Genomic DNA, 27,217 nt, shown 5'->3' with positions numbered 1-27,217 from the left:
CCCCTGCATCCTATTACTTCCCTGACCAAGACAGACATGTTTATGCACACAATTCCCTCTGTGTCAGAACAGAATTAAACCCAGGTCTTGCTAGCTTCAAACAATACAAGTCAATCAAAGACAAATGTTGTACTTGCTTAGAGGTATTTTCAAGGTGTAAGCCAGTGGTTCTCAAACTGTGGCGGGCCCCCTTTGGGAAGGGGGCACAGAGTCACTTCAGGTGGGGCTTGGATGACTAGGGGGAAAATATTGAGCAAGGTTGATAACACATTTGACAATGCTTCACATGTTGCCGCAAAGAAGCTACAAATTCTAAAACATGGATGTTTCACACCCATCTTCAACCCAGCAGCACATAAGATCTATACAATCAGCACAGTTTCAAGGTGGACACCTAAAATTAGTGTCACTAGTTTAGTATCTAGCCAAATGTCTTCCCCTCTGTTCCTTAGTTATGACCCTGAGAAACGGCCTGTCAAGTGTTTTTGCAGAACATTATGATGTCACAGTGAAGCCGACCTTCTGAATATAAAATGCCATCACTTCCTCATCTTATTGTATTAGACATTTGTGTGAAATTTTGTCATGATGTACATATGAAATCTTGAGTTATGGCCAAAAACATGTTTGTGAGGTCACAGTGACCTTTGACCTTCGACCACCTAACCACCACCACCAAATTCTAATCAGTTCATTCTTGAGTCCGAGTGAAGGTTTGTGCCAAATTTAAGAAAACTACCTGAAGGCTTTCTTGAGATGTTCTGCTCACAAGAATCAGACTTTCACAAAGTCACAGTGGCCTTTGACCACCAAAGTCTAATCCCTGACTCAAAGTGGACGTTTGCGCCAAGTTTTAAGAAATTCCCTCAAAGTGTTCTTGAGATTATACATTAACAAGAATGACAGGGATACAAGGTCACACTGACCTTGACCTTTGACTATCAAAATCTTATCAGTTCATCGTTGAGTCCAGGTGAACTTTTGTGCCGGATTTGAAAAAACTATATCATGGCGTTCTTGAGATAATCAACGTTCACGAGAATGGGACACACATACATAGTCTTGACAACCATCGTGCATGGATTGGACGGACAGATATCCTGAATACATAATGCCTCTGGCCACAGATGTTACTGACACAGTAACGTAAAAAAACAGAGCTTGCTGACGTGATCATGCTGACCTTCATTTCACTAAAATTCAGCAAGAATCGATAGTTACTTCCCCAAATACTGTTAATGACTGATAAAGAAATTGTGGGTTGGGTGGGGGGGAAAGACCTTTTTTTGGCCTCTGAAGGGGCACATGACAGAAAAAGTTTGAGAACCACTGATCTAAGAAAAGGTGTCTCTGCTTCAAAGAGTGCACATTCAGATTTAGTGATACTAATGATGCTCTAGGGATATGCAGTCAAATCAGGATGAAGGCAAGATCCAAATTTCAAAGAACAAATCATTTTCATGGCAAATTGAAAAGACAATTGATTTCTGCGGTGGCCTGATTTGCTTCACAAAGCTGTCACAGCTTGGTCCTTAGCAGTGTAGTTTAGGCAGATACTGACATCTTCTGACTGCTGAATGGACTGCAGCACTGATTCTGAGGAGCTGTTTAGTATTTTCACTATTTAAACTGTTCCAAGTTGCAGAAGCACAAAACCTGAAGACAGTGAACAGATTAGCTTGCAGATTTTATATTACAGCGATGCAAGTCTTTTTTTTTTTCTAAACCCAAAGTGAAGATAAATTAAGAAATCTTCATAAATCTTTCCTCATCAGTCAGTGCATCAAAATATCTTCAGTTTCTAAAGGCGAGTCATAAACACAAACCAAAGAGTGACGGACCATTTAATGATCTTCAGAAGTAAGTTAAACAACCATTTATTTTACAGTTTAAAATGTCCTCATGGAGGAACAGCAAAATACACTCAAAATGAAGATTGATCAAAAGACAGTTTTCATATTAATCACCGTTTTAAGTTTTGTTTTTTTTTTTTTAATTTTCTTCTCATTTGCTTATCAAAAATTATAAGTGCCTTCAACATAACCATGAGAGTATTCAGCTTGCAGTCATAGAAATATTTACACCACAAAACTGACAAGCATGGTTTTACTTTCAGCATCGGTATTACACACCTCATCTCCTGTCTCTTTCAGACTGCTTTGTTTTGTTGCACAAAACAAAAATAAGGACCCTGAAGAAAGACATTTATAAAGGGGAAAAATACACAAGAGCACAGATTAAGGACATTAGTATTTACAGCTTGGCTCGAGGAGACAGTTAAGGGGAGGGATGGAGACAGATGATCAACACATCCATTAGCGGCATGATGTCAAGTTCAAGTCACATTCTTTGCCTTTATGATTTCAGTTTAACCTTTAAGATTTAAAAATAAAGCATGCTATAGCACATCTGTCATGAAGTCACGGCTTAAATGACCTCAGGATGCAGTCCTTAATATGCGAGAGGATGATTTTCAGACAGCAGGGGGCAGTAAAGGACCACATCAGGGAGAAGGAGAACAGGAAAACAAACAGAAATGCGACCCCTACAATACAATGGTTCCTTCAAAATGAGGATACAACTTCATAATGTAAAAAGCACTGTAGTAACAGAGTTGGGTTGATGACCAATACCAAAAAAAAGGAATCAAGTCTGCCCTCTGAGTGGCAAAATACAAAGTCACATATGAAAATAGGTTCTGATCAATTTTTGTTTTAGATACATTGCGTGTGTTGAGCGTTTGAAAAAGACATTTTGGCACAGAATCAATTTTAAAAATATTTTTTTGTGAATATCACTGCTGGATCCTGCATAGATCCTTCCCCTTCTTGCCCCTGCCCAAAGAAAAAAAAAAAAACATTTGATGATCTGTCTTGTAAAATAATTCACTTGGTCTCTCCACATTGCTTCAGTCTTTAAATATTTATAATATTTACAGTTTCACAATTGTCCACAATACCCTTAGGCTTAAAGAAGATGCAAACAAAAATAAACAAATTAAATATTTTTATATAGTCCCCTGTTGAGGCATTGAGTGTAAACTGTACAACTCTAAACGTCCCCTCACGAGTTCCTGGGGCAGGGAACACTTCGGGATGGAGAGTTGAGTCCGGAAATGATGTAGAAGTTGGCTGATGGTGAAGGAGCAAAAGCAGTATGATTGATCAGGCTGAAATGATTCTTGATCATTTTCCAGGCAATGATTTTCTTTTATCTTGCACAAGCATGGCTGATCACGAGAATGATTCCATATCATTTTACACTCAAATCTGTACAGAGTTCACAATTTTTTCCTTAACATAGTGCAATGACTTCTCATATCGTTTGTCTTTTTAAAAAAAAAAAAAAAAAAAAAAAAAAAATCACAATCACTTTTTTGAAGGTAAAAAATATCCCATAGGAAGGTCTCAATCCATAGCTTTGTGGGTGCTATGAATTAGAAAAGGCTATGCACAACACCTCCAAAAATGGCAAAAATGAAATGAGAAATCAGAAATGATCATCAAAAATCCTTGTTCGACCCTTCAGATCCTCTCTGTAAAGGTTCAGTTTTTGGAATTCGATGTCATTGAGTGACTTAAGGACTTGGTGAAGTGAGGGAGAAAAAGTGAGTGCATGCTAAACTAGATTTTTTAAAAAAAAGTCAAACTCATAGAAAGATATGAGGCAATTCCAGTTTACAAAACTGGATGAGTCCAAAAGGGCTGGTGTTGGCTTTGTTCAGGAAAAAATGGAGGTAATTAAACAGAGGCAATGACAATCATGAGGTGAGGGGAAATGCTGGAGATGCTGTTGAGAAGGTCCGGGGCCAGCTGCGAAAGGTGGCTCTCTGAGAATTCACACGGAGGGAAAATCTGCACCACATAAGCTGGCTGTGAATTAAAAGATGAAAATAACATGAGACAAAACTAAATCTATATATTTAACTGTAAAACACAGGTACAATTTAAAAAGAGAGGTAAAACAAATGAAGTTTCAAGACCACTGACCTGATTAGAGCCAGGGTTGGGCACGTTGATAATGCCAGCTGCCTGTTTAGCTTGCAGGTAGGTGATGAAGCCACTTTTCAAGGCTTGGGTTTGACCAAGGACATCTTCTTGGTCTCGACCACAGGGTAGAGCCAGTAGCAAACAGTAGTCATTCTCCACCTGCCATCAATGATAAGTCTTTATCAGAAATGTAAACATATCATATCCCACAGATGTTGGCTAAAATCCATGCATGTGCAAATCTCCATTTGATTAATCTTGTTAAATATGCTCATCCAAACTTTAGAACCAGCTTTTCAGAGGTAGTAAGAACCAAAATACTCACAGTCATTCTGCGTGCCACACTGTCCAGCTGGGAAGCCTCAAGCCTCATCCTCTGGACAATACGGAGAAGAGGACCTCCCTCTGGGGGCGGCAGAGAGCGCTGGGCCAGTATGGTGTTGCCAGAAACAAAGTGTAACTGGACAGCAGCCTGGTCGTTCTTCAGTGCCAACAGACCTTGCCATACAATAGGATATTTCTGTAAAACAAAAACAATGGTTTTCAGAAGTATTTTTCTCTTTGGTATTGTCTAGAAAACATATTCCATGTATGTTCAATCTGTCTTCCTACCGTCAAAAGCTGCACCATGTCAACGGAACGATGTCCCGAATGCTCCAGCTTAGCATCGGGCCGTGGATGCAGAGAACTTGATGATGGTATTGCTGGCGGAGGTGTTGGCAGGAAGGCTGTAGGGCCTTTCTGTAGAGACAGATCTGGCTTGTGAGTAAGACTCATTGGGGATGTCATTGGAGACTGGTAGGAGGGGGAGACTGTATCCCGTGATATTCGGGAAATGTGTGAGAGGTCCGTAGAGGTAGCATGGCGAAGATGGGAACTCTCAGGCTTGGAATCACTTCCTCCCCCATGTGACTGAGACATTTTACCCCTGGGACCCAGCTCAGACTCTGGAGGGACCTGATTAAGAGAATACATAACAAACAAATAAAGTTATGCATATTTTGTATGTGTATACGATCTGTAAAATACAATAATATATTCTAAAATGTTGAAATATTTGCAAAATGTCAATAACACAAGCATATCAAGTGACCTGTGAAGATGTAATGCCTTGGTTAGCCAGGTTGTGTCCTGATGAAGGATGTCCTGGAAACTGTGATGGAAAGCCCCGCATATCCCGGTACACTGGAAAGGAGCCTGCCCCTCCTGGATGCATTAGCTGAACCCCATGTGGGTGAGGAGAGACCAGGACAGGAGAAGATGCATGGACTCCCCTTATTCTACTTTCGTTGGTCGTTGGATGTATCAGTTTTCCTTCTAGTGGTTTGAGAGATTCTTTTGCAGAGAGGTCAATGCTCTTTCCCACAATAGGACTCTTTGATGGCCCAGAGATGTTGCTTGAAGACGTTCCAGTCTCTGAGGTACGTGACTGTCTTGCTTCTACAGCAGCCTGCTCTCCCAGTTGCTGGTGCATGAGGATGCGCTGGTGCATATCTCTGTACTGATCCATGCGTATGCTTGGGTGGAGCCCTCTGTGATCACTGTGAATCATCATTACATCCGATTGGAGCTGGGGCACGGAGGGTCTACTAAGGGTTTGGTTAAAGTGTCTGGGGTCTTCTTCACTTACACTGCTGCCACCACCACTTGATACTGACCCCTGGGGACTTGAATGAGACTGCAGGACCAAATCTCGGATGACATTAGGTTGCGGCGTGTTTGAGCGCTGTGAAGGCCCTGGGTGGGAGGAAGACAGGGAGTCACCTCGCCTTCCATAGTTCATCCCAGACATTGGTGGGGTGTTCATCCTGGCTTCATGAGCCATTGCCTGAGTGACACTGTGAGGCTGAATTATGACAGAGGACTGTTCTGAGTGTGGGTGATGCATACCAGAATGATATGTAGACATTGGCGGCATGCCATGACCTAGAACAACAGAAGTTCCTCTCGGAGAACTGCTAGGAGGACAGGCTTTCACAAAGTGTGAGGGGGAGTGAACAGCTGTTCGTGGGGACTGAGGTTCTTGCTTTAGGTGTAGAGCTGACCGATCAGTTGGGATGCTAGGGCTGGGGCTCATGCGGGTTCCAGACAGTGATGGGTGGTGTGGACTCATGACTGGGCTCAGGTTAGACTGCTGAACAGCTTTACCAATGTCCATCTTTTTTGGGAGAGGTTCAGACCCCAGTCCTCTCTTGCCATGCTGCTGCTGAATCACAGCTTGGTTGTACATCAAGACTTGAGGTGAACTAACAGGCTGCTGGTACATCTTTACGACGCCACCCTGGGATGTTGTGTGATACGGGGCTTCAGATTTGTCACACCCAAGACTCTCCTGCTTTGTACTGGAAATGACAGGTTGAGAGTTATACGACTGGCCTGTCAAGAGAACTCCTGTGTGCCCATAGGCTGTAGCAGTTGGGGCTACTTTTGGGGTAGGTGACTGGGATGATGTGATGAGTGGGTCTTGTTTTATCGAAGATTTGGACACAGATTGCTGAAACTCTATATCACCCGCACTTGCTTGAGGAATTTGACTAATTTTGGCTCTCATCCTGTGAGGTCCTTCGGTTTTCTGACCAGAATAACTCAAAACAACAACACCCTCTGATGTATTGACCCTTAGGCCAGGACTTGAGCCTGTATTATAGGGAGTGGTCTCAACAACAGAGCGTCCTCTAGTTCCATCTTCTGCAATATCCATGCCATGATAGCGATTATTCTCATTAGAGTTTGATCTGAATTTTTGCTTGGGAATGGACAGCCCAATGCTTCGGTTGCTTAGTGAAATTCGAGGAGTTTCCTCTGTATCATAAGGCATTGGAATTCGACTTATTACTGAGGTAGCAGGAGAAATAACTGTATGCTGGGTCTTCTCTCCACAGTTCTGTTGGGACTCTGTCAACGGAAAGGGTTTATGGTGTATCGGCTGTGGGGGTAAAGGCGGTCTCTCTTCGTGATGTAGCTGTCTTGAACTCACTGTATCAAAGGGATTTTCATTCTCTGACATCCGTGAAGGATCTGACAGTGCAGACGTCACCATAGTGGTAGGAATAGAATTGCTATTTGATGCAGACACATATTTCGGTTCCATTAGGATTTTCCTTAAGGTACTGGAACTAGGGTCAATATCTGAGGCCTTTGTGTCAGGAGGCATGGGGGGATTCGCTGAAGGGGTTCCAAGTGCAGTTGATGCTGGTGGTGGAGGAGTTACCACTGTGACGTGACAAGAAGGAGCAACATAGACTCTACTTTCCTCAGTTCTAGGAGGCCAGTCTGGTGAAAGTGGCATTTTGGCAGGCCGCAGCAGGGGTACACTGAACTGGGATACAGGTTGTGGGCGGGCAGGAGCAAGGGTAGGGGTAGGTGGCTCTTCTGCCTGGGGATGCTTTTTATTACTCGAGATGTTGCTTGTGCCTGAATGAAATGCAGATTCCTTGGGTACCGGCTGTTCAACTTCAGGCTGTTCTGCCTCTTTGGGCGTGTCTACAGTTATAGCACTTGTGACATCACGCCTACAAGTTGCAACAGCAGTGACCACAGAAGCTGCTGCAGTTGCCCCAGCTGTAACAGTGACTGCTTTTGAATTGATGGTTTCTGGGTCTTCTGGAATTGATTCTGGTAACTTGACTGGAGAAGGTTGTGAAACCTCTTCAGCAGCATCCACTTTTTTATTAGCTGCACCTTTACGACTTCTTGACTTTTTCGGGGTTTTGGCTCTAACTCTGCTTGTTTTCTTGGGTGTTTCAAGAAGAGGGGTATCCTCAGCTACCTTAGGCTCCGACAGTAGCCCCTTTGGGCTGGATGTCAGAGGACCATCGTCTGAGTCCGCAGCAAGAATATTGTTGATCACCATGTGTGTTTCAGGTTCCATAATTTCGTTGGAGGAGGGGGAAGTCAAGGACTCAGGGGTAGGAATAAGAGCAGTGTAAGTAGGAGGAGCTGTGAAACTATCTGCATCTGCACATGTTTCTTCTGCTGTAATGGAATCAATAGCAGCTGCAAGTTCAGTTTCACTTGCAGGATTAGCTCGCTTCTCCTCAACCTCAGCTTCTGGCTCAACTACAACAGGAGGCAATATGGTAGGTTGCCCTGAAGGTTGTTCCTTATATGGTCGAGGAGGTTGCTCAACGGTAAGTTTGGCAATATTTTCAACTGCCTGCTCTAGTTCCATCTGCCGTGCTAAGAGAGCCGCTGGATCAGTAGGAAGTTCAGGTTCTGATAGGGTGTCTTCTTGTTCCTGTCCATCAAATTCTTTTGATTCTTTTGGAAAGTCTATAATCTTTGTTTCATTATTGTCTTGTACTATTGTCTTGGTTTTTGTAATAGTGGGAGCTTCAAATGACTCTGGCTCATCTTCCTCTGAACGAAGTAAACCTTTCACATCATCAACACTTACACGGATCTCAAGATTTTTTAAGCTGTGTGATTTATCTTCAGTGACCTGCTTGGTATTTCTTTTCAGCCTTGGTGTTTTCATCTTAACACACTTTTCAGGCAGTTGTCTCCTTTCAGCGGCGCTGGTGTCCACCTTTTCAATATCCGCATCAGCACATTTCTTTCCACCAGAATCTTTAAAGTCTTTTTCCTTTCTGTGCACTGGTGAGCTTGCGTTTTCTGCCTTTTCTGATAGCTTCACAAACAGTTCAGAATCAGCTTTAGGATTAAGTTCTGACTCATCATGACTTGCCAAATCAGCTTGTTCAGCTATCATTGTAGTGCTCCCAGACTGTTTGTCTATTCTACCTCCTTTCTTGTTACCTGGAGCAGATGAAGTTAGTTGCGTTTGTTGCCCTTTCTGTGTGCGGGGTGAACGCCATCCTTCAGAGGCTTTTACAACCTCTACAGTAGTGGAGGTCTCTTTGACCTCTGTGTCTTCTTCCATCATTTTATGCTGATCCCCCTTAACTGGTGATAAATCTTCACCTCGTTTGACCCCTCTTTTAGGTGGGCGTCCTCGCCTTGTATTGGTGGATGGAATTGGAACATCTTGCTGCATTGGCTCTTTATCCACACCACGTTTGCGCATAGAGCGTGATGACTCCACCACCTCTTTACCAGCTTGGTCATCTTCATGTAGTGTGGCGTAAACTGATCGTACATTCCTGCGACGTGTTCTGCCATGGATCAAACTCGACTCAAGATTTTGCTCAGAATCTGATGCATGAATTGGTGACTTGGATGTGGCTTTGGACTCAACTGATGCTTTTGGTACTTCTGCCCGAGGAGATGAGGCCCTTTTGAGTTTCTCTCTGTCAATTCGTTCACTCTTTCGTGTTGCAGGTTTCTCAGTGGCAACAATTTGGGATGGCTGTGATGTACGTAATACTGACAGTGGTTTTGCCCTTTTACTCTTGGGCTGTCTGCGGTTTGGTACTGGTTTAATTTCAGCCTCTAGCTCTGGCATACATACCTCACCTTCTGTCTCAGTTTTCTGAGAATCCTCAAAGTGTTTTGTCTCCAGATTTTCTATTTTAGGTTCTGTCTTAATTATTTCAGATTTTTCTTCAATCTTTGGGTAGTCAGAGTAAGAGAATTCTGCAGTCTCTCTCTCAAAACCACTTAGGGAAGCACCAGGAGTGGGAGGTTTATCTTCCACAAGAGAATTATGTTCCACTGCCAAACTATCTCCGAGTTTTGCTTTGGGTTCAATTAACTCTACTTTTGTTTCCATTTCATTTTCTGGCTCTGAAAGGACAGGTGGAGGAGTTATGGTTAGCTTAGGAGCAACAGGTTTGAAGTCTTCCATAGGAAAATAATTAGATGGAGATATCTCAAGAACTGGCTCTACTTTCTCTTCTTTGACAAATGATGCAGGTTGATCTGATGATGGAGTTAAAATTTCCTTCTTTTCTGGTGATGACATTTCTTTTGGCGAAGGAACAAATGGTGAAACTGACAAGGTTAATGGGGGGCTGGCTGATTTGTCATCAACCTTGAGTACAGGCTCAGATTCCTTATCAGACAGCACATTATCACAATTCTGCCCTTCGTCTCTTCTAATCTCCACCACCAACGAATCATTTTCAGTATCAGGTGGGGTGTGGTCCTTGTCCTTTTGTTGTTGAAGCTCCAAAAACCGACTATGGAAAAGCACTATGGGCTCTTGAGGCATATCACCTAGTCCAGCTTCAGGCTGTGCCTCAGTAGCACCTGGCTTAGCAAAAGGCCTACCAACTCCAGTTTCTAAGTCTTGGTCTTTACGTTCAAGATGCTGCAGTCGCCGAGAATCTTGTTCAAAGATTGAGCTGTGCAAAAAGCGAGAGGCAAACAGGTCCTGTCGCTCTTGGTCTTGTGGCTTAAGTTCCTCCTTTTTATCATGTAGCTTTTCAACAGAGTCAGTACGAATCTTTTTCTTATACCACGAAGGAATAGGTCGAGGTGCTAGCTCTACCTTGTCCTTATCTGAACAGCTGTGGGAGGTTGGAAAGCGTGAGGGAAGAAAGGACCAATTATCTTCCCTGGAAGAATACAGTGTCTTGGCTCTTTCAAGGAGTGCTTTAGTATCAGGAGTTATAGTTTTATCTAATGCAAAAGAATAAAACTTATTCTTTTCCAATGAGCCCGAAAGCTTCAGATCTGTCATCCTCTCGTCACGTTCCCTGAGCATATAAGACAAGGAACTATTTGACTTGGGAGAGATGTGTTTGTTTTCTCCATCATCATCTGAATCAGTCTGCACTTCTCCAGGTTCCAAATCCTGGCCAAGGCGTTTACGGATGGTTTCAGGTTTTGCAATATCACTTGGGAAAGTCATTTCCATCCTAAGTGAATCAGATTTTATCCGTCTTTCCCAACGTTGCATTAACTCCTCATCACATCCGAGCAAGGTTGTCTTAAGCTTTGTGAGCTCACTGTCAGAAGACTGAAAATGTGTGGCTGTAAGGCCCAAACTGTTTTTCAATGACTCTGTGTGTGAAAATTTCTCGTCTGTTGTTGGAGAAGATTTTCTGTCTTTGTTTATAACTGACAAAGAAATCTGGGCAGTTTCATCTTCCTCATTTGCAGAAAAGTGACCATGTCCTATTGAGGATGTTAGACTTTGATAAATGTCTTCATTCAGCTTTTGGGAACTTGGAAAATTCCGTTCTCTTTTTCCAGTGACAATTTCAAAGTCAAAATTCTCTAATTTCTTTCGTTTACTGGAAGAGAAGTCATCACTGGCCATATCCTGAATTGGTTTTGGAACATCATGCATGATATAATCCTTCTCAAAGTCATGAGTGTCATTACTTGCTGGGTTTTCAAACTTGAGCAACTTATCAGGATTGCCAAGCTTGGGTCGGAGCCATCGACTCTGATCAACTTGTTTTGTGCAAATATTCTGGTCAATGTGCACAAAGTGTTCATCTCCGTCATCAGAGTCTCTGCACTTCCCTCTCCCTTGTTCATTTTCAGACAATACCTGTTTCTGTTGTTCTTTTAATTCATCCAAATCAAGACTGCCATCATCTGACATCTTTGTGAGACTGGAGCTGTTTTCAGTTTTTGAACCTTCTAAATCCATTTTAAGGTAGGGAGAGTTTAATTGATCTGTAGAATCTTCAGGCAGCTCCCCAAGCTGTGACTGCTGCTCCAGAGAAAAGCCTACAGAGTTGCTTTCACAGTCTCGTCCATCTTTTGGACTGCTAACTGAAATCATCCGGAAACATTTATCCTTGTGGTGCTCCTTTTTATGCATCCCTTTTATCAAAAGGTTCTTATCCAAGTCTGACTCCTTAGAATTGTTCCATAGTTTATGAAGTCCAGGTCTAACAAGATCCTCTTCACTAGTTCTCTTCTGTCGATCAGTTTTTCCAGAGTCTTCAAAACGCCTTTTCCTTGCAGCCAAACGGTCAATATCCACAGAAATGCCACTGTCAAATCCCATTTCAGATTTTCCATGTTTTTTGGATTTGATTTTAGCATCCTTGTCAATAACCTCCACTAAACTGTGCATATTTTTGTCTCTGGGCACCTTTCCATGCTTAGAGATATCACTTTTTGATGGGTCTGAGCGGAATGGAGGACTCCTCTGGTCAGCTGAGGGTGATGCCAATCTAGGACTGTCACTCCCACCTCTTGGTATTTGCTTTTCTTGGACAGACTGACCAATTAATTTTCCTTCTTTTTCTTTAACACGTGTTAATTGCACAACACAAGGCAGAAGGTCTAACCTTCCTTTGCTTGAGCCTTCCTTTGGAATTTTACTGTTTTTAATTCGAAGGACAGCCTCAGGGCTGACGTCTCTTTCAAGTTCTGGCTCTGTCTCACATGCCTGAATAGGTGATGCAACTTTGAGCTTCTTAAGCCTCTGTTTCTCACTTTTGTCCTTGTCCCCTCGATCTTTACGTCCAGTCCGCTTCTCCTTCTCAACCAAAGTCCCTCTTTCAAGTTCGAAGACTCGATCCTTCTCAAGTTTGTCCGTTTTATTATACCTTTCAGTGCGTGCCTTTTCAAGTTTTTCAAATCTGGGTGGGGAGATTGAACTGCAGCTACCACTTCTTTCAGAAGATCGGCAACAAATACGGCGATCTGAATCACTTGGTATCCTCTCAGAGAGCGAAGGAGATGCAGTAGGGCTGGCAGGACGACGAGAGGCAATGTGAGATGGGCTTTGGCTACGCTCAATGGTCCTCCTCCCATGATCACGTCCACGATCTGTCTCAAAGCGCTCTCTCTCTCTTTCACGTTCCCGTTGCAAATAGCTGTATTTGCGAATGTCCTGTTCATAAGGGTCAGCTCTGTATTCCCGATATTCCCGTGGGTCTTCAAAGTATTGTGGATCATAGTAATCTCCCTGATATGGATCCCATTCAGTGTAAAACTCCCGACTTCTGGCAGGGTATTTGCGGCGTGGATCTTCAGTATATGTTCCTGGCGTTCGTACGTTTTCGTAATATTGTCTTTCTGCTTGAAACTCATACTGAGTTCGTCGATCATCCCTGCCAAGAAATAAACCCAAAAAAGTAAGCTATAATTTCATCATACTTTGGCATCAATCATGTTAGGTTTAACATTAAATGGAATTGAGGCATAATTATTATTTCTTAAGGAAACAACACAAACCTTCTTTCAGAGAGAATGTCATAAAAGTCTCGAATATCCTGGCCAGATGCCTGCATTGAACGATAGAAAGCCATCTGGCTTTCCTGATTGGCAAAGTCCACCTGAAGCAAAGAAAAAAGAAGGGTAAGTTGCAATTTTTACAGCATGTCAGGCGTTGATAACACTGTGGAAGCAGAGTAGGGGTTTCTGATGCAACTTCACTTACTTAGAAGATACGTGGAGAAGGGAAAGGAGTCTAAAGAGGTCAAAACTCCAGCAACACTTGTAGTATATAAAAAAATAGAACAATAGAATTGTGCTATATACCACACGTGTCGCTGGAATTTTTGACCTATTTAAGCATTGAGAACACAAAATACACCGCAAAATTTCATAGCAAAGCTTTGTTTCAGTTACCTTGATTTTACTGCCCCCTATCTTCCAGCCCTTTGTGTCTTTGACAGCGGCTTGTGCATATTCAATGTTGTTATACAGGATAAGGGCCATTCCTTTCATTCTGTCAAATACAACCTGCGGAAGACAGAGGGAAATAGAGTCCCAAGGTGCCAGAAAGTAAACAATAGGCAACTGTGAGGGGGAAAATAAACAGACTTACCTTGACTACATGTCCATAGCGGCAGAAATGACGAGTAAGAAACTGCTCAGTTGTATTTGAGGCCAATCCATCCAACCAAACACAAGTAGTAGGCATACTCTTTCCAAAGCCCAGCTGAAAAAGAAATGATAAAATGAATCACATTGCAATAGTTTTATCCCAACTCAACTTTATTTATAAAGCGCTTTAAAACAACCACAGCTGAAACAAAGTGCTGTACATAGGAGGTCATAAAACAACAAAACACTGAGATAATAAAAAGCAGTTAAAACAAAAAAACCAAAAAAACAAAAAACAAAACAAAACAAAAAAAAACCAATAAAAACAGCAACAAACAAATAAAAACAAATAAAAACAGAACGAGGTCTCATGCTGGGTTTAAAGCCAGTGAGTAAAAGTGGGTTTTAAGGTGGGTTTTAAACACTCTAACAGTGAGGAGGCCTGTCTGATGTGCAGAGGTAGATTGTTCCACATTTTTGGAGCAGCAACGGAGAATGCACGGTCTCCTCTAAGCGTTCGCTTGGACCTCGGTACCTCAAGGAGCCAGCTGATCAGCTGACCTGAGGCACCAGGCAGGGGCGTAGGGGTGAAGAAGCTCAGAGAGGTAGGGCGGGGCAAGGCCATTTAAAGATTTAAAAACAAATAAAAGGATCTTAAAATGAACTCTGAAGTGCAGAGGCAGCCAGTGGAGGGAGGCCAGGATGGGTGTAATGTGCTCTCTCATTCGTACTCCAGTTAGCAGACGAGCGGCAGCGTTTTGGACTAACTGGAGACGTGCAAGGGAGGACTGGCTAACTCTGGATTACTGTTTCAAAGTGCTCATGTGCAAGAAAAGGCTTCACCTTCGCAAGCTGCCTGAGGTGAAAGAAACTTGAATTTACAACTGCACTAATTTGGCGGTCCAATTTAAAATCACTGTCCATCTTAAAACCCAAGTTAGTAACAGTAGACTTTGCATAAACTGCCAAAGGACCCGGATCAACAGGGGAGGAAACACAGGAGCCACTGGGGCCAAACACCATCACCTCTGTTTTTTTTTTTTCATTAAAATTTAAAAAGTTTAGGGCCATCCAGGCTTTGATATCTTCAAGACATGACAGCAGGGGTTTGAGGGAAAAGGCATCACTCTTACTCAGGGGGACATATATCTGGCTGTCATCAGCATAGCAATGAAAAGCGACACCATGCTTTCTGAGGATAGACCCTAGGGGAAGCATATACAGGGAGAAAAGCAGGGGTCCTAAAATTGAACCCTGTGGGACCCCATATGAAAGCGGAGCAGAGGAGGATTCATAGGCACCAAGACCAACACACATAATCCTGTCGGCTAAGTAGGACCTGAACCAGTCCAGGGCGCTACCACCAATGCCCACTAGCTGCTGCAGACGTTTTAACAAAATGTTGTGGTCTACAGTGTCAAAGGCAGCAGTCAAGTCGAGCAGGACCAGAACAACATAGTTGCCACTATCATTTGCCATTAAAATGTCATTAAAAACTTTTAAAAGGGCAGTTTCCGTGCTATGCAAAGTTTTAAAACCAGACTGAAAAAAACTCCATAATATTGTGATCATCAAGGAAAGTTTTTAGTTGTGCATAGACAATTTTCTCCAGGATTTTAGAAATAAAAGGCAACTTGGAGATGGGCCTGAAATTTGCTAAAACAATGCTATCTAAGCCAGGCTTCTTCAGCAAACGTTGTACTACTGCATGTTTGAAGCTTACTGGGATAACACCAGAGGACAGGCTGCTATTTAAAATGGTCAGAACCAACTGCCCTATAGTAGAAAAAACTTCTTTAAAGAAGTGGAGAGGGAGCACATCGCGAGGGCAACCTGATGGTTTAATATGGGCCACCACATCCTCTAACAGTGACAGAGTCACAAGTTCAAATCTGTTGAACACAGCTGGGCAAGAAACAGAGACAGAGGGGTCAAAGGTGGGTGGAGAAATGAGAGCTCTTGTGGACACAACCTTATCAATGAAAAAGTGCAGAAAACTATTACACACATCAATGGATGTTTCCAAACATACAGGCTGTGGGACATTCAAAACAGAGTCAACTGTTCATGAGGTACATGAGGGTTCTTACAGTTTTCTGTGATAATGTTTGACAGATACTCTCTTTTGGACTCTTTGACAATATTTTGATAAGAGCACCAGCGGTCCTTTAAAATTTGAAATGAAACCTGCAGCTTGTCCTTCTTCCACCTGCGTTCGGCTCTGCGACATTCCCGTATATCTGACATCAAACAACTTAAAGAACAATTTATACAAATCTTGCTCATAAATACTACTACTGTGGTTGTAAAAGACAAGAATGTGGTTGTGGTGTAAAGGCTAGATTTAAAATTAAATTAACATGATAATCCTCACCTTTAGTCTGTTGTTACCAAGGTACTCGCCATCCATCTTCTTTATGGCCTTACAGACACTGGCAATGTCGCAGTATTGTAGAAAGGCATACTGGGGGGCTCCATTCACCTTCTTAATGTCAATATCCTTTGCAGAATAATGAAAACAGAAATATGTTGTCAGTAAGCATGCTCAATTCAAACTGTGCAGCATGGTAACCACTGTATATACGACCTGATTCCCAACCACTTCACAACATTAACCTACCACTATTTCTCCAAAGCGCTGAAAGATGTTAAGCAGGTCATGGTAAGTGGTGGTCTTCTCCAGGTTTCCAATGAATAATGTCCGTGTGGCCTTTGGATGAAACTCATCTATCCTCTCATCCAAGGGCCGAAACTCGTTCTCACTTTCTGTCTCTGAAAAATACAGTGAGGAATCTTGTTTTTGTTGCTGTTGTTGTTTCCAGTTTATGATGCTGTATATTTAAAAACCAGAACTTACCGGGGCCATTCCAGGCTGTGACTTCAATTTGCATGCCGAAAAAAAGCTTCCCCTTTGATGCTCCAAGTGCTTTCTCTTGGTCCTCTTGCTGGCGGAAGAACACAAGCCCATAACGCTCCTCTGAAGCGCCATGGATTTGCACAGAAGTGACCTTTCCATGTTTCTTAAATTCATGGAACAAACCATCCTTAAGGCTCGTATCTAAAATGAACAGATTAAATGTTTTATTAAGTATGCACACTGAAAAAGTAACATTTCTTAAATAATAGACTACTGGTAATGATTTTTCATAAAATGTGTCAAAATTTGGGGGCTATTAAGAAATATAGTGCACTACTGTTGACGTTTGTTGTGCAGGAGCACATTACAACTAACCTGTAGAGCGCACAGGAAGATTTTGGACCTTGATGCCAAAGCTTTTACGTGGTTCATCCTTGTCAAGGGAGGATAAAGGAAGTGCTGAGGGTGCAGGAACAGCAGCAGACTGCACCGAACGTGCTGGGGAGTCATCACTTGAGCTACTGCTAGAATCACTGTAGCAAAAGATGAACATGGACTCAGATGTTGTTACATGCTTCACAGTCTTGATCATTATCATTGCACAATGCAAAGGTGGTCTTCTGTTACTGTAACGGGTTGCTGCCTTTGCCTTAGAGCCTAATTGTTGATATTTTTACCTCAATAGAGTCTCAATAGATTGTCAAAACATAATACATATACTGTATACACATTTTTGTAAATGTTAAATGCTCTGAGAAACCAAAGATTGGATAGTATGTGCTAAAAGCTACATTTAAATGTCAAGAACAGTAGTCCAAATGTAATTTTTGTTAACACTGACTCAAAAAAGGTGACAAAATGTGTTTGCTCTCTCCAATCTGTGGGGAAAGAAAGGAGGATGAGATTGTATATTGTATTGAAAAGGCAATAATATGTGCACATTCCGGATCTAACATATAGAAGTGATGCATTTGCATAACAGCTTGTGCAATGCACTGATAATGTGTCTTTATACTGTTTAAAAACCACATTGTCTTTCAGCTGTAGAGGCAAATAACACCCTCCTTCTCCCCAGTTTATGCAGCGCATCTGGTTATCAGTATAAAAAGATAGATTTGCACGTCAGTGGCAAATTCATGGCTGCCTCATGCACCTTTTTTCTGAAACCATTCCCATGCCTGTCTCGGCTTTCTAGGCCCTCTGCTGTTTGTTTCCTTCTCACTTTCTCCTCCTGTGCTCAGACACTCCCGGAAGTGCTGCTCACGGAGCCTGGCCTGTGGGAGTGGGCAGGCAGCCAGCACTGGCCAGAAATTTCCAGTTCCAACTGGATCTCACGGAGGGGGGGAGCCATTGCACATACACAGAGGTAGGCAGTGAGAAAAATATACCAGCCGTCTCCTGAAATTCCCCCCACAGCACTACCTCGTCAAACCACATGTGTCGCTACATGTCGTTCAAAGCTGTGGACTCTGCTGTGTCCAAAGGTGATGCAGTTATCCAAAACAGAAACAACTGGAGAGGGTAAGGTGAATTTATGTAGTGAAGGACATGCTTATATTTCTAAAAATGCAGACCTCACTTGCATTTGCATCCCAGGCTTTTGTTATTTATGCATTCCTTGTACAATTACTCATCAATAATAACTAAAATCAACTATAAAAACGCAATAAAATTAGAACAACATGGACACAAATATCATTACAACATTACAGCAACACCCGGCAGTGCACAAAACCAGCTAAATCAGCATGTCAAATTCAAAACAGAGCACAAGAAAACCGACATCTATGATGACGGTCATGTGGACCTTAACTTATTCCAAAGTATTAACAGCGGTAATAAACCAATTCAGATCAAATCTTAATAACCCAAAAAGCTTGTCATTACAGCGAGCTTTGACTCTCATGAGCGATCAACTCCTCAGCCAACAACTTCGTAAAAAAAAGATTTGACATTTGAAAATTCACAAATGATCATACAAAAATGGGCAAAGTAGAAATTTGCACACACAACACTGCTTCAAAAGGTTCACACATTTACAGCTTGTTTAATACTATTGAATTAGAAATGATAGTGTCACTCAAAGCCTATTTAAAAAGCCCTTGTAGGTGATGTCATCTTTCAAGGTGGCACCATTGCCCATGTATGGACTGCTTTAAAATCCTCAGGTTTTATGATGGGAATCAAAGACAAGGGGTTTTACCATATATTCCCTGTCATGGTGTGTCTTTAAAATAATTTTCTAACATGCAGGTACTTGTATGCCATTTTTGTCACCTGCTGGGTTGAGCACGGAGGTATCTTCAAATGTTGAAAACAGAAGAAGCAAGCCTGTCGTTGCAGCGCTTACAATCAATCTGAAGTTTAACCTTATGGTTGGGCATGTTGTTGCTTTTATAACATTATTTCGATCAACGTTGAATGACAAAAAAATATGCAGTATCTGCTGAAGAAACATACATAATGAAACACTATTAGGATATGTTATCTTGAAACGGTTAATGTTATAAACCACAGCTTCTGCATTGAGGGATGTTGAGCAACAAAGTCCCCTCTAACCAAAGACAGAAATTAAATGCACAAGCAAGTCTTTGCTTGCTGGCAAAACTGGTGGTTTGGCTTAAAAAGTGTTGCAGAATTCAATACAGCTGATATAAATATATGCTGGGGTAACTGCAGTTGGTTTGAAAAGATACTATTATACACAGAATATGGCAGGAAGACTTTGTGAATGCTTAATTTGGGCCCATGTTTGAGAGAAGCTAATGCATTTATTCAGCCACACTCAGATGTGCCAATGATATGATCCACTGTACGTTTTGCTCAGTGGTACAAAATACACACCAGTGACACTGTTTACATGATTTTCCTGCTTTGCAAAATATTAAGGGGTCTATATATGAACATGTTTTTGGTCGATCTGAAAAAAACTGTGAAAGCTGAATTTAAATAATCTCAGAAACTTGATTTAAATAATATACCATGGGGTTATGAATATACTGTGTTGTTGTATAAAAGCAAAGACACTGGAATACTACCAGGGAATGTCAAGACATTAATCCCATTTTAACTTTATCAAAAATTAATTCCCCATCCAGCTACCACTGTGACTTGACAGATAGATGGCATTATTAATCCACTGAATTTGTCCAATTAACTTAAACAAGTACTGTACTACGTGAAGCAGCATTCAGAGTGCAGATTTCTTTCTTAAAATACTCTTGTGTTCTGCCCAGCACATATTTCAGGTTGGGATGCACAAAGGTAAACAACAGCCATGCACAAGGATAGAAATGTTGACAACTTGACTTACCTGCCACTTGTACTGCTGCTGGTGCTGCTGACTGAGTCTGAACTGGAGGAGCGGCTGCGAGAGCCTGACCCACTGTGGGAGCGTGGAGGACGGGTAGCCTGACTAGCCAGTCTCTGAGGAGAGGGATTCCGCGAATGGGTTGAGTGTGGAGACCGGCTACGACTGTGGCGGTATGACCGCTCCCCGCGCCGACCCCTGTCCTCCCTGTAAAGGTCCCTGTGAACCACACTGGCCAAAGTAAAGGGTTCCCTGGCACGAGACTCATAGCGAGGCTCTGGTGTCTCAAAGCGACATGGACTCCTGCTGTGGGAGCGGTAGAAGCCGACCCCACTGGATGTAGATCCTCCGCTTCCTCCCGTCGTGGCCCCTGCAGATCCACCTGTCCCCGTGTTGCCAGCAACAGCGCTAACGATAGTTCCACTGACTCCTGACGACACCGTTGTACCACTTCCACTGGAGGTACCAGACCCGCTCCCAGCCGTGCTTAGAGTCCTCTCTCTTGCATCACGATAATAGTCTGTTTCATAGTGCCGTTGGCGTTCAAAACTGCTACCAGGACGCTCGTGATGTCCATAGGCACTGTGATCGTACGCCCGATCCCGACTTTCTGCCGTCCTAACAAACAGGAAGAAAGGACAACATCACATTACAGTTACATTCTAAACATTTAAGAAAGCTGTTAGCATCAGACATTGGGCAAACAAAATTATCAGGTGTCTCTGGTGGGTTTTTCTTAATTAGACACTTGGGAACACGGGGCACTAAAGTGTTTTGAGAAGGGTGGGTATTAAGCATCTAAGAGATAATTCTTTTCCAGCCTACAGACTGAATTACAAAGGAATTTAAATGATGAACTGGGCAACTGAGCATTTCTAAACTGTTTATGACTTGGAGATGAAATGCATCAGATCCTTCTGCCATCATAGCAACACAACAAAGATGCTGTTAGGTAACTGTCATGCATCAGCTTGGAGGTGTACACACAAACTTTAAGCTTATTTTGTCAAAAACTGCTCTTCTTTGAATGCAGATGCGTTATCATTCAGTAGTTTCAAGCATCAAAGAGATACATAACTGGTACACCCTGCCGTGAATTGCGACACGCTATATTGAAAATACAATCAACACAGAACAACCAGAGGAGATTTTTAGCAAAGGGCATGCATTCAGTGTTTAACAGAACAGAAATCTGCAGCTTATTTCAAAGCTGAATTGCAGGATATAACAGACTTGCACAAACATTTCTTATAATAAAAAGGATTTACATGAGAGATTCATGCCTTTATAGACTGTCAAGTCATTCTGGTCTTGTAACTATAACAAAAGCCACTTTTGAGGCGTTTCATCTTTTATCTGAGAGGCTTTGTTGAAGGTTTTTGGAGGTGACTTATGACGAGCCTTTTGTTTATAATGTTACACAATTTGACACCACTTGTTCTCCTGAAAAAAAAAAAAAAGGCTTTCAAAAGCATCTTTTATGAAGACGCACATTAGAAACGGTGCTAATAAGGACATTCTGTTCAGACCCGAACATCCTTGTTCTGAATAAAGCAATCAGAATTTAATTTGGTAATACGACTGCTGTGTCATTACAGCAGTCGTATTACCCAACTCGCCCTAATGAGCGGGACAGGACAGCAATTACCACTGTTTGAATTCAGATCAAATTATAATCAGCAAATTAGCCTTGATGTTCCAACACAGGGCGGAATATGGTTCAATATAACAACACTTACAAACCCTCATTATACTGGTTCCTTAAATCAGAGGCTATGTTTTCTTCTCTGTCCAGTTCAAACAAGACGATGGAAAAATTTTAAAACTCAAGACTGTGCCGGATTTTAATAACAAACGAACCTCAAGTGTGAAAATTGTAAAAAAACAAACAAAAAAAAAACAAAACTGTGCAGTACTAATGTGAAATAAAATATTTTTGTAATTTAATCTTTGTACCTGAGTGACACTGGAGTGTCATATATGTACATGAGCAATTTCAAAAAGTTACCTCCAATTCTAAGGAAATTACATATTTTTGCTATGTGACCTGTATCTAAGAATAAAATAAATAACTTGCTCTATAAATATGCCTATTTAATCATATTAATATATGGGCATAGGTTTGGGTTTGACATTGGGAACACATGAAATGGACACATAATGTCCTGTGTTGTGGTTAATTTTTCTGCATCAAGTTTTGTCTTTTTTGCATCATTTATCGGGCAAATGTCTCAAATATCTTCAAAATAAAGTCCTCTGCTATTTTCATGTTTTTACTGGGAGGTTGGGGGACAAATGCACATATTCTAAACATTGAGGGGGACATGACAACTGCGTCCCTCCAAAAGCTACAACTGTGTATAAATCAGAGCTTTCTGTGAGGAAAAACTAAAGGTTATGTTGTATCCAAACCAGAAATTACGTTCATATGGTTGATAAAACCAACCAGTGCACATAGCATCTTGTTGGACTACTATTTTAATGTCCATATCATCTAACTGCAACTTCTTGGTTTGAGTCGAGGCAACCTTTTAAGACCCTCACTACCTCCTTCTCCCATCCCCAGTTTTTCCTGCCAGTGCGCACTTTCAGCTAAGAAAGACATTTTCACACAGTTAGAACTCATCAAAATGATATGCTCTGTCTCCATTGGTAAAATTAAGCTTATAATATCAAACGTGAGAAAAGAGTTAATCCAACCAATTCCTTAGATGGGATTTACAAATTGCCCTTGCTGACAACTGATAGAGGCATCCAAATCTTTTGAATCTTTGATTGATTTGAGAGTTGTTGTTTTTTCATTACATCTGTGTAAAGATGTGTCAATGCAAATTTTGCTTGCTTGCTGGGTTGCATGCTGCTAAACTGTCTACGCCAACAAAGAACGGTAAGTACAAATCAAAGACATTCGCAACATGGAGAAACTTCTGAAAGTGTTTATCTGATTAAAGAGGAGTTAGCAGCAGCTTTTTGTTAACATTTTCTTCATAACAGGGAAAGTGAGGGCACAAAGCTTTTTGTTTTGAATCTCAAGCAAACATCTGTAAATACTTCATTTATCAAAAGGCTTCATTTTTATAGGTTTCCCTTTATTATTTTTTTACATTTTACGATCTAACTTGCAAAGATGCGCAGTGTAATGTTTCCATTAGAAATACTACTAATTGTTTTGGATGATGCAGGAAATTGGGAAACGAGTCCCTGCACAAAAGATCAGCTAAAAGCTTTTCAGTGTATCTCCACACCCCAGTACTGCATGTGAATTTCCACAGCCCAAACAGTTACTGAAGTAAGCGGCCTGCATGTCAATGTGAGCCACAGAAACCAAGTAACATGGGTTACACAAGGTGCTAACAGGAGGCTGCTGCCATTTCTGTGAAGATATATGACACAAGTGTCTTCCTCTGCATCACTGATGCCCCATGATGTCCTGAAAAGCCATTTGGTAAATGATCCATAAGTTGAGTTTCTTAAAAACGCCCAACCTGACCTTTAAGGCTGATAAAAAATGTGTTACTCATATTCACACGCCTTACTTGACAAGACTGTGACAGACTGCATTCATCCCCTAAGCTTAACCCTTTGTACACCCCTGCCCTCCATTTTTTAAATCATATCCCTTTCAAGGATATGTGATCTTAGTTTTATTTTCAAGTCAAGAGCAAAAATTGAGGTCTACACCAAATGGCATTACTGACTGGATTGAAGGGTTTGCAGGGTTAGTCACTGAGCAATTATTTATACTAATTTAAGTGGGCACTCTTTGATGTGGCCAATCTGGAAATATTCCTCTATGTAAAAGATATGACATAAATGTAACCTATAGCCATAAACAACTTCCATTTATTTGCTCATAAATGGAGGTCTTTCATTTAGTCTTTCCAACAAAGGATTTTGCCATGGGGCACAGGAACAAAAGAGTGCATGGGATGCACATAGTCTCCTGGATGTTGAGGATAAATTGGTTTAGGTGACTTGCACTATGTCTGTATTTCGCTGCACTATACATAAAGTACGGCGGGTCAGGGGCAAATTCTGTTTCAGCTTATTTGATTTAATCATCTGTGTGCTGGATTCATGAATAACATCTATGGTATAACGATGTCTGCTGTGAAATTGATGGATTACCTTGACCCCTAGATGCTCTCGAAAATGCTAATTTGGTGGCGCAGGCTCACTGCTCAATAGATAGCCTTCAATTTCACTTCAATTTCACTTTACACAAAACAGGTTCTACATTATTCATGGAGCTTAAAAATAATTCAGTTAGACTTTTTTGGCAGAATTTCCATCAGTGTTTGATTATTAGTCTGCTCTGGTGCATGCTAAGCACATCAACTGTTTTGGGATTACGTGAACAGCATAATTATAAGGATGCATTCCAGCAGCATGCTAAAAAGCCATCTAATGTGGAGACTCAGTCATGTGGGAGCAATACAGTACATGCACGTCAATTCAATTCCAAATTTCCAGAACTATTTATAAGTAGTTTATTGTTAAATGTCCTTCTACTATGCAAACGTACAATCTAGCTGTGCAGCTGTGCAGCACCCTGTTGTCCTCGCAGGCTAAAGCACAAAGCACAGAGCTTGGGTTGATCGTTTTACATCATGATATAGATATAGTGACATAGTATATTTTCTGGAAACTCTACTGTTTGCAAATTAAATAACCAAAGTGGAATGTCTGTTTTAGGTTAATCCAGTGAATTAAATACAAATTAAGGTAATCAATCAAACTGATGCAACAATCCTGTAAAGCCAGCACTGCCATGAATCAGTCCTGCTTATTGATTTGCAGCGTCGCCTACAACAGTCCAATACAATCAGAAATGAAAAGGCATGGACACCACAGTATAAAAGGCAGAGAAATTTCTCCTTCCATACCATCTTACTTCAATTACCATTTTATCAGCCAGCCCTACATGAAGCATTTAAATCCAGTCAGGGACTCTAAATGGATGTAACCTTTCTACTTGCATACTTCCTGTCAGTGTCTGTGGCCAACTCTCTAATAAAAAGGGAAATGCTTCAAAAATAATCTTAAATACGTCATATTTCTCAGGAGTTTAAAAAAACTAAGTTTAAATCTGCACCCTGTGACGGGTTATACAGTATTCATATTCTACTCTTTTCCCATAAAAAGGAAGCTGAGGACATTTCAAAACTGCAGCTGCAAAGCAGGGACAAAATACACAAGGGCTGGAGCTAATTGCCATTTTCATTATTGATGAATATGTTGATTTTTTTTTTCAATTAATCAACCAATCATTTAGTCTATAAAATGCTTTTGCAAGATTTTTTTTTTCCTCAGAGCCTGAGGTGACATTTAAATTTTGTTTTGTCCGACCACCAGTCCAAACCTCAAGATACTTTATCGAAAATTACATATGAGAGACAAAGGCAGACATGCAGCAAATGTTTTGGCATTTTTGCCTAATGAAAGACTTAAATCATTGACTAAATACAAACTCATCTATTAATTTTCTGTTAATTATTAACTAGTCGTTTCCACAATAAAAGATACTGACACATAAAAACCATAACCTGACTTTGACAAAGCTAGAATTGGAAACAACCTACAAGGATAATTTAACAGTTATTTAATTTGGCCTCACTGTTTTTTCAGAGACATTAAGAAATATATACACTGCATAAATATTTATTTTTTTCTTATCTTTGAACCTGTATCATTTTACCTTTGTTGTTTTTTTCTAATCCATCAGTTAGCAGGGCCCAGAGTTCAGTCCAAATATGGTGAAACTAAGCTTAAGCTTAAAACTAAGCTGTTCTCTTTTTCACTGCTTTCTATTAATCAGTTTAATGGTACTTTTATTTGTTTTTTAAACCTGTCTATACTTTAATTAAACTTGCCTATGCTTTTGTAGGTTATTTAATCTTTTCATTTTTCTTACCTTTTGCCTGTAAAGCACCTTAAATAACATTTTTTGTGTGTGGTTAAGCGCTCTATAAATAAACTTGGCTTGCCTAATCCTTAATTTTGACGCCTATTCAAATCATTATTATTGTAGTTTGCCATCCTTGCTTTTCACTGCACGTATTGTAAATACGAGTATGTGACAAATGTTTGTCTTTGAATCTTTATCCACAGCCCCATTTCTGTGTAATATTATGACAGTGTTGCAATTTTTACTTTGATCACTAGTCATGAATAACAGCTGAAATACGGATCTACACATCATAAGGAGGACGGGGGGACAAGAGCTGAAGGTGGGGTCAGGTGACAGAAAGAGAAAAGAAAACAATATAAGGTAAGGTCTGCATATAGACACAGGCAGTAACAGCAGTCTATGTACCAGCTACTTCTGTTAGTGGGGAAAATGGAGAGAGACAGGGGTTCAAACTAGGGGGTTAGAGAGGACAGCTAAAATACACAGGGCAGGACATACCAACCTTTTGAGAGAGTGGTAACTTGACCTATAATTCCAAATACAATCTAGGGAGATAGAACTTTGTGAGCAGAAAAAAATGGGCAAAAATGTTGAGTGGAGAGGGAAAAAACGAAGCAACATTGTTCACGTTAGAAAATGTAATCCTCATCTTCAGGGCGGTGGAACCTCGCATACTTAGACGATTGTCCGTTTTATTAAAATGATGAAAACACACTTGGCCTTGTACGGATCCAGGTTAGGGATGTTTTGTATGCTGGAAAATGTCAATTTGAGTTCATATATCCATCGAAACGTGGAGGGAAAAAAATCAGTGTTGCACTCAAGTCCAGTAAAATAAACACATGATATCCAGGAGTCAATCTTCAGTTTAGTCCACTGTTGATTCCCCAACAGCAATGACGGAAGTGATGGAAAAATTAAGTCTTACATCTTCAATTTGTGAAGTCCTGCTCATTCCACTTTGGTCAAATTCCTTTGGCAGACAGGGGGAAATCTGGCCATGACAGATTACAAATAAAGAACGTCTCTTATTGGTAATCCAGATTCTTGTTTGTTGTAGCACTGTATTCACTCCCAGGGTAGAGAACTTTCGTAACAGTCTTGAAGCACATGGATTTTCATGTCTGCTGTCAATCTCCTTTACAAGCAGAAGAGCCTGCATGCAGTCCGAACCGAAGCTGAGTCAATGGGAAATTCAGTTCATGGGTGCAACTTTGATCTCCTATTCTGGATGTGATTGTATCCAAGGTTAAATTATAGTTCCACATTCAGGAAAGGAGCAGGTAATCCACAGACATGAGGTAGGATATCTCCAACAGCAACTTTCCAGTCTCAATTTCCAGTGTTCTTCTTTGAACTGTACAATCCAAACATAGTCCATGTGGGTCCTCAATAAATCTGCGAGTCTCAGTCGTTGAAAAGTAAAAAAAAATAATCTCCACAAAAATAAGGCAGGAAAAAAAAGTCATTTGCTCACTTGTTTTTGTTGTCTCTACTGAGGTGGATCACCA

General features: G+C 41.1%; 1 protein-coding gene across 2 annotated transcripts in view; it reads right to left on the bottom strand.

The window, feature by feature from the left end:
- Window positions 1-1,864: 1,864 nt before the first annotated feature.
- spen (spen family transcriptional repressor) overlaps window positions 1,865-27,217 on the bottom strand; it is a 29,699-nt gene continuing 4,346 nt past the window's right edge. Inside the window, exons 1-14 of one of the 2 annotated variants that reach the window (XM_033628131.2) lie at window positions 26,209-26,475; window positions 19,799-20,413; window positions 16,861-17,018; window positions 16,486-16,686; window positions 16,249-16,400; window positions 16,003-16,128; window positions 13,630-13,743; window positions 13,431-13,544; window positions 13,035-13,135; window positions 5,083-12,910; window positions 4,602-4,946; window positions 4,315-4,509; window positions 3,990-4,148; window positions 1,865-3,872 (exon numbers count right to left, since the gene is read on the bottom strand). In XM_033628131.2, the coding sequence (XP_033484022.2) occupies window positions 3,741-3,872; window positions 3,990-4,148; window positions 4,315-4,509; window positions 4,602-4,946; window positions 5,083-12,910; window positions 13,035-13,135; window positions 13,431-13,544; window positions 13,630-13,743; window positions 16,003-16,128; window positions 16,249-16,400; window positions 16,486-16,686; window positions 16,861-17,018; window positions 19,799-20,413; window positions 26,209-26,327 (10,359 nt within the window). In that variant the 5' untranslated portion in view covers window positions 26,328-26,475 and the 3' untranslated portion in view covers window positions 1,865-3,740. Of the gene's footprint in view, window positions 3,873-3,989; window positions 4,149-4,314; window positions 4,510-4,601; window positions 4,947-5,082; window positions 12,911-13,034; window positions 13,136-13,430; window positions 13,545-13,629; window positions 13,744-16,002; window positions 16,129-16,248; window positions 16,401-16,485; window positions 16,687-16,860; window positions 17,019-19,798; window positions 20,414-26,208; window positions 26,476-27,217 lie in introns of those variants that run through there. The other variant, XM_033628130.2, reaches the window with a different exon arrangement.

This window comes from Epinephelus lanceolatus, chromosome 8, assembly GCF_041903045.1.
Source record: "Epinephelus lanceolatus isolate andai-2023 chromosome 8, ASM4190304v1, whole genome shotgun sequence".
In the NCBI taxonomy this organism is placed as follows: domain Eukaryota; kingdom Metazoa; phylum Chordata; class Actinopteri; order Perciformes; family Serranidae; genus Epinephelus; species Epinephelus lanceolatus.
Note: the sequence above shows the minus strand (reverse complement) of the source record. Positions and strands in the feature narration are given on the sequence as shown.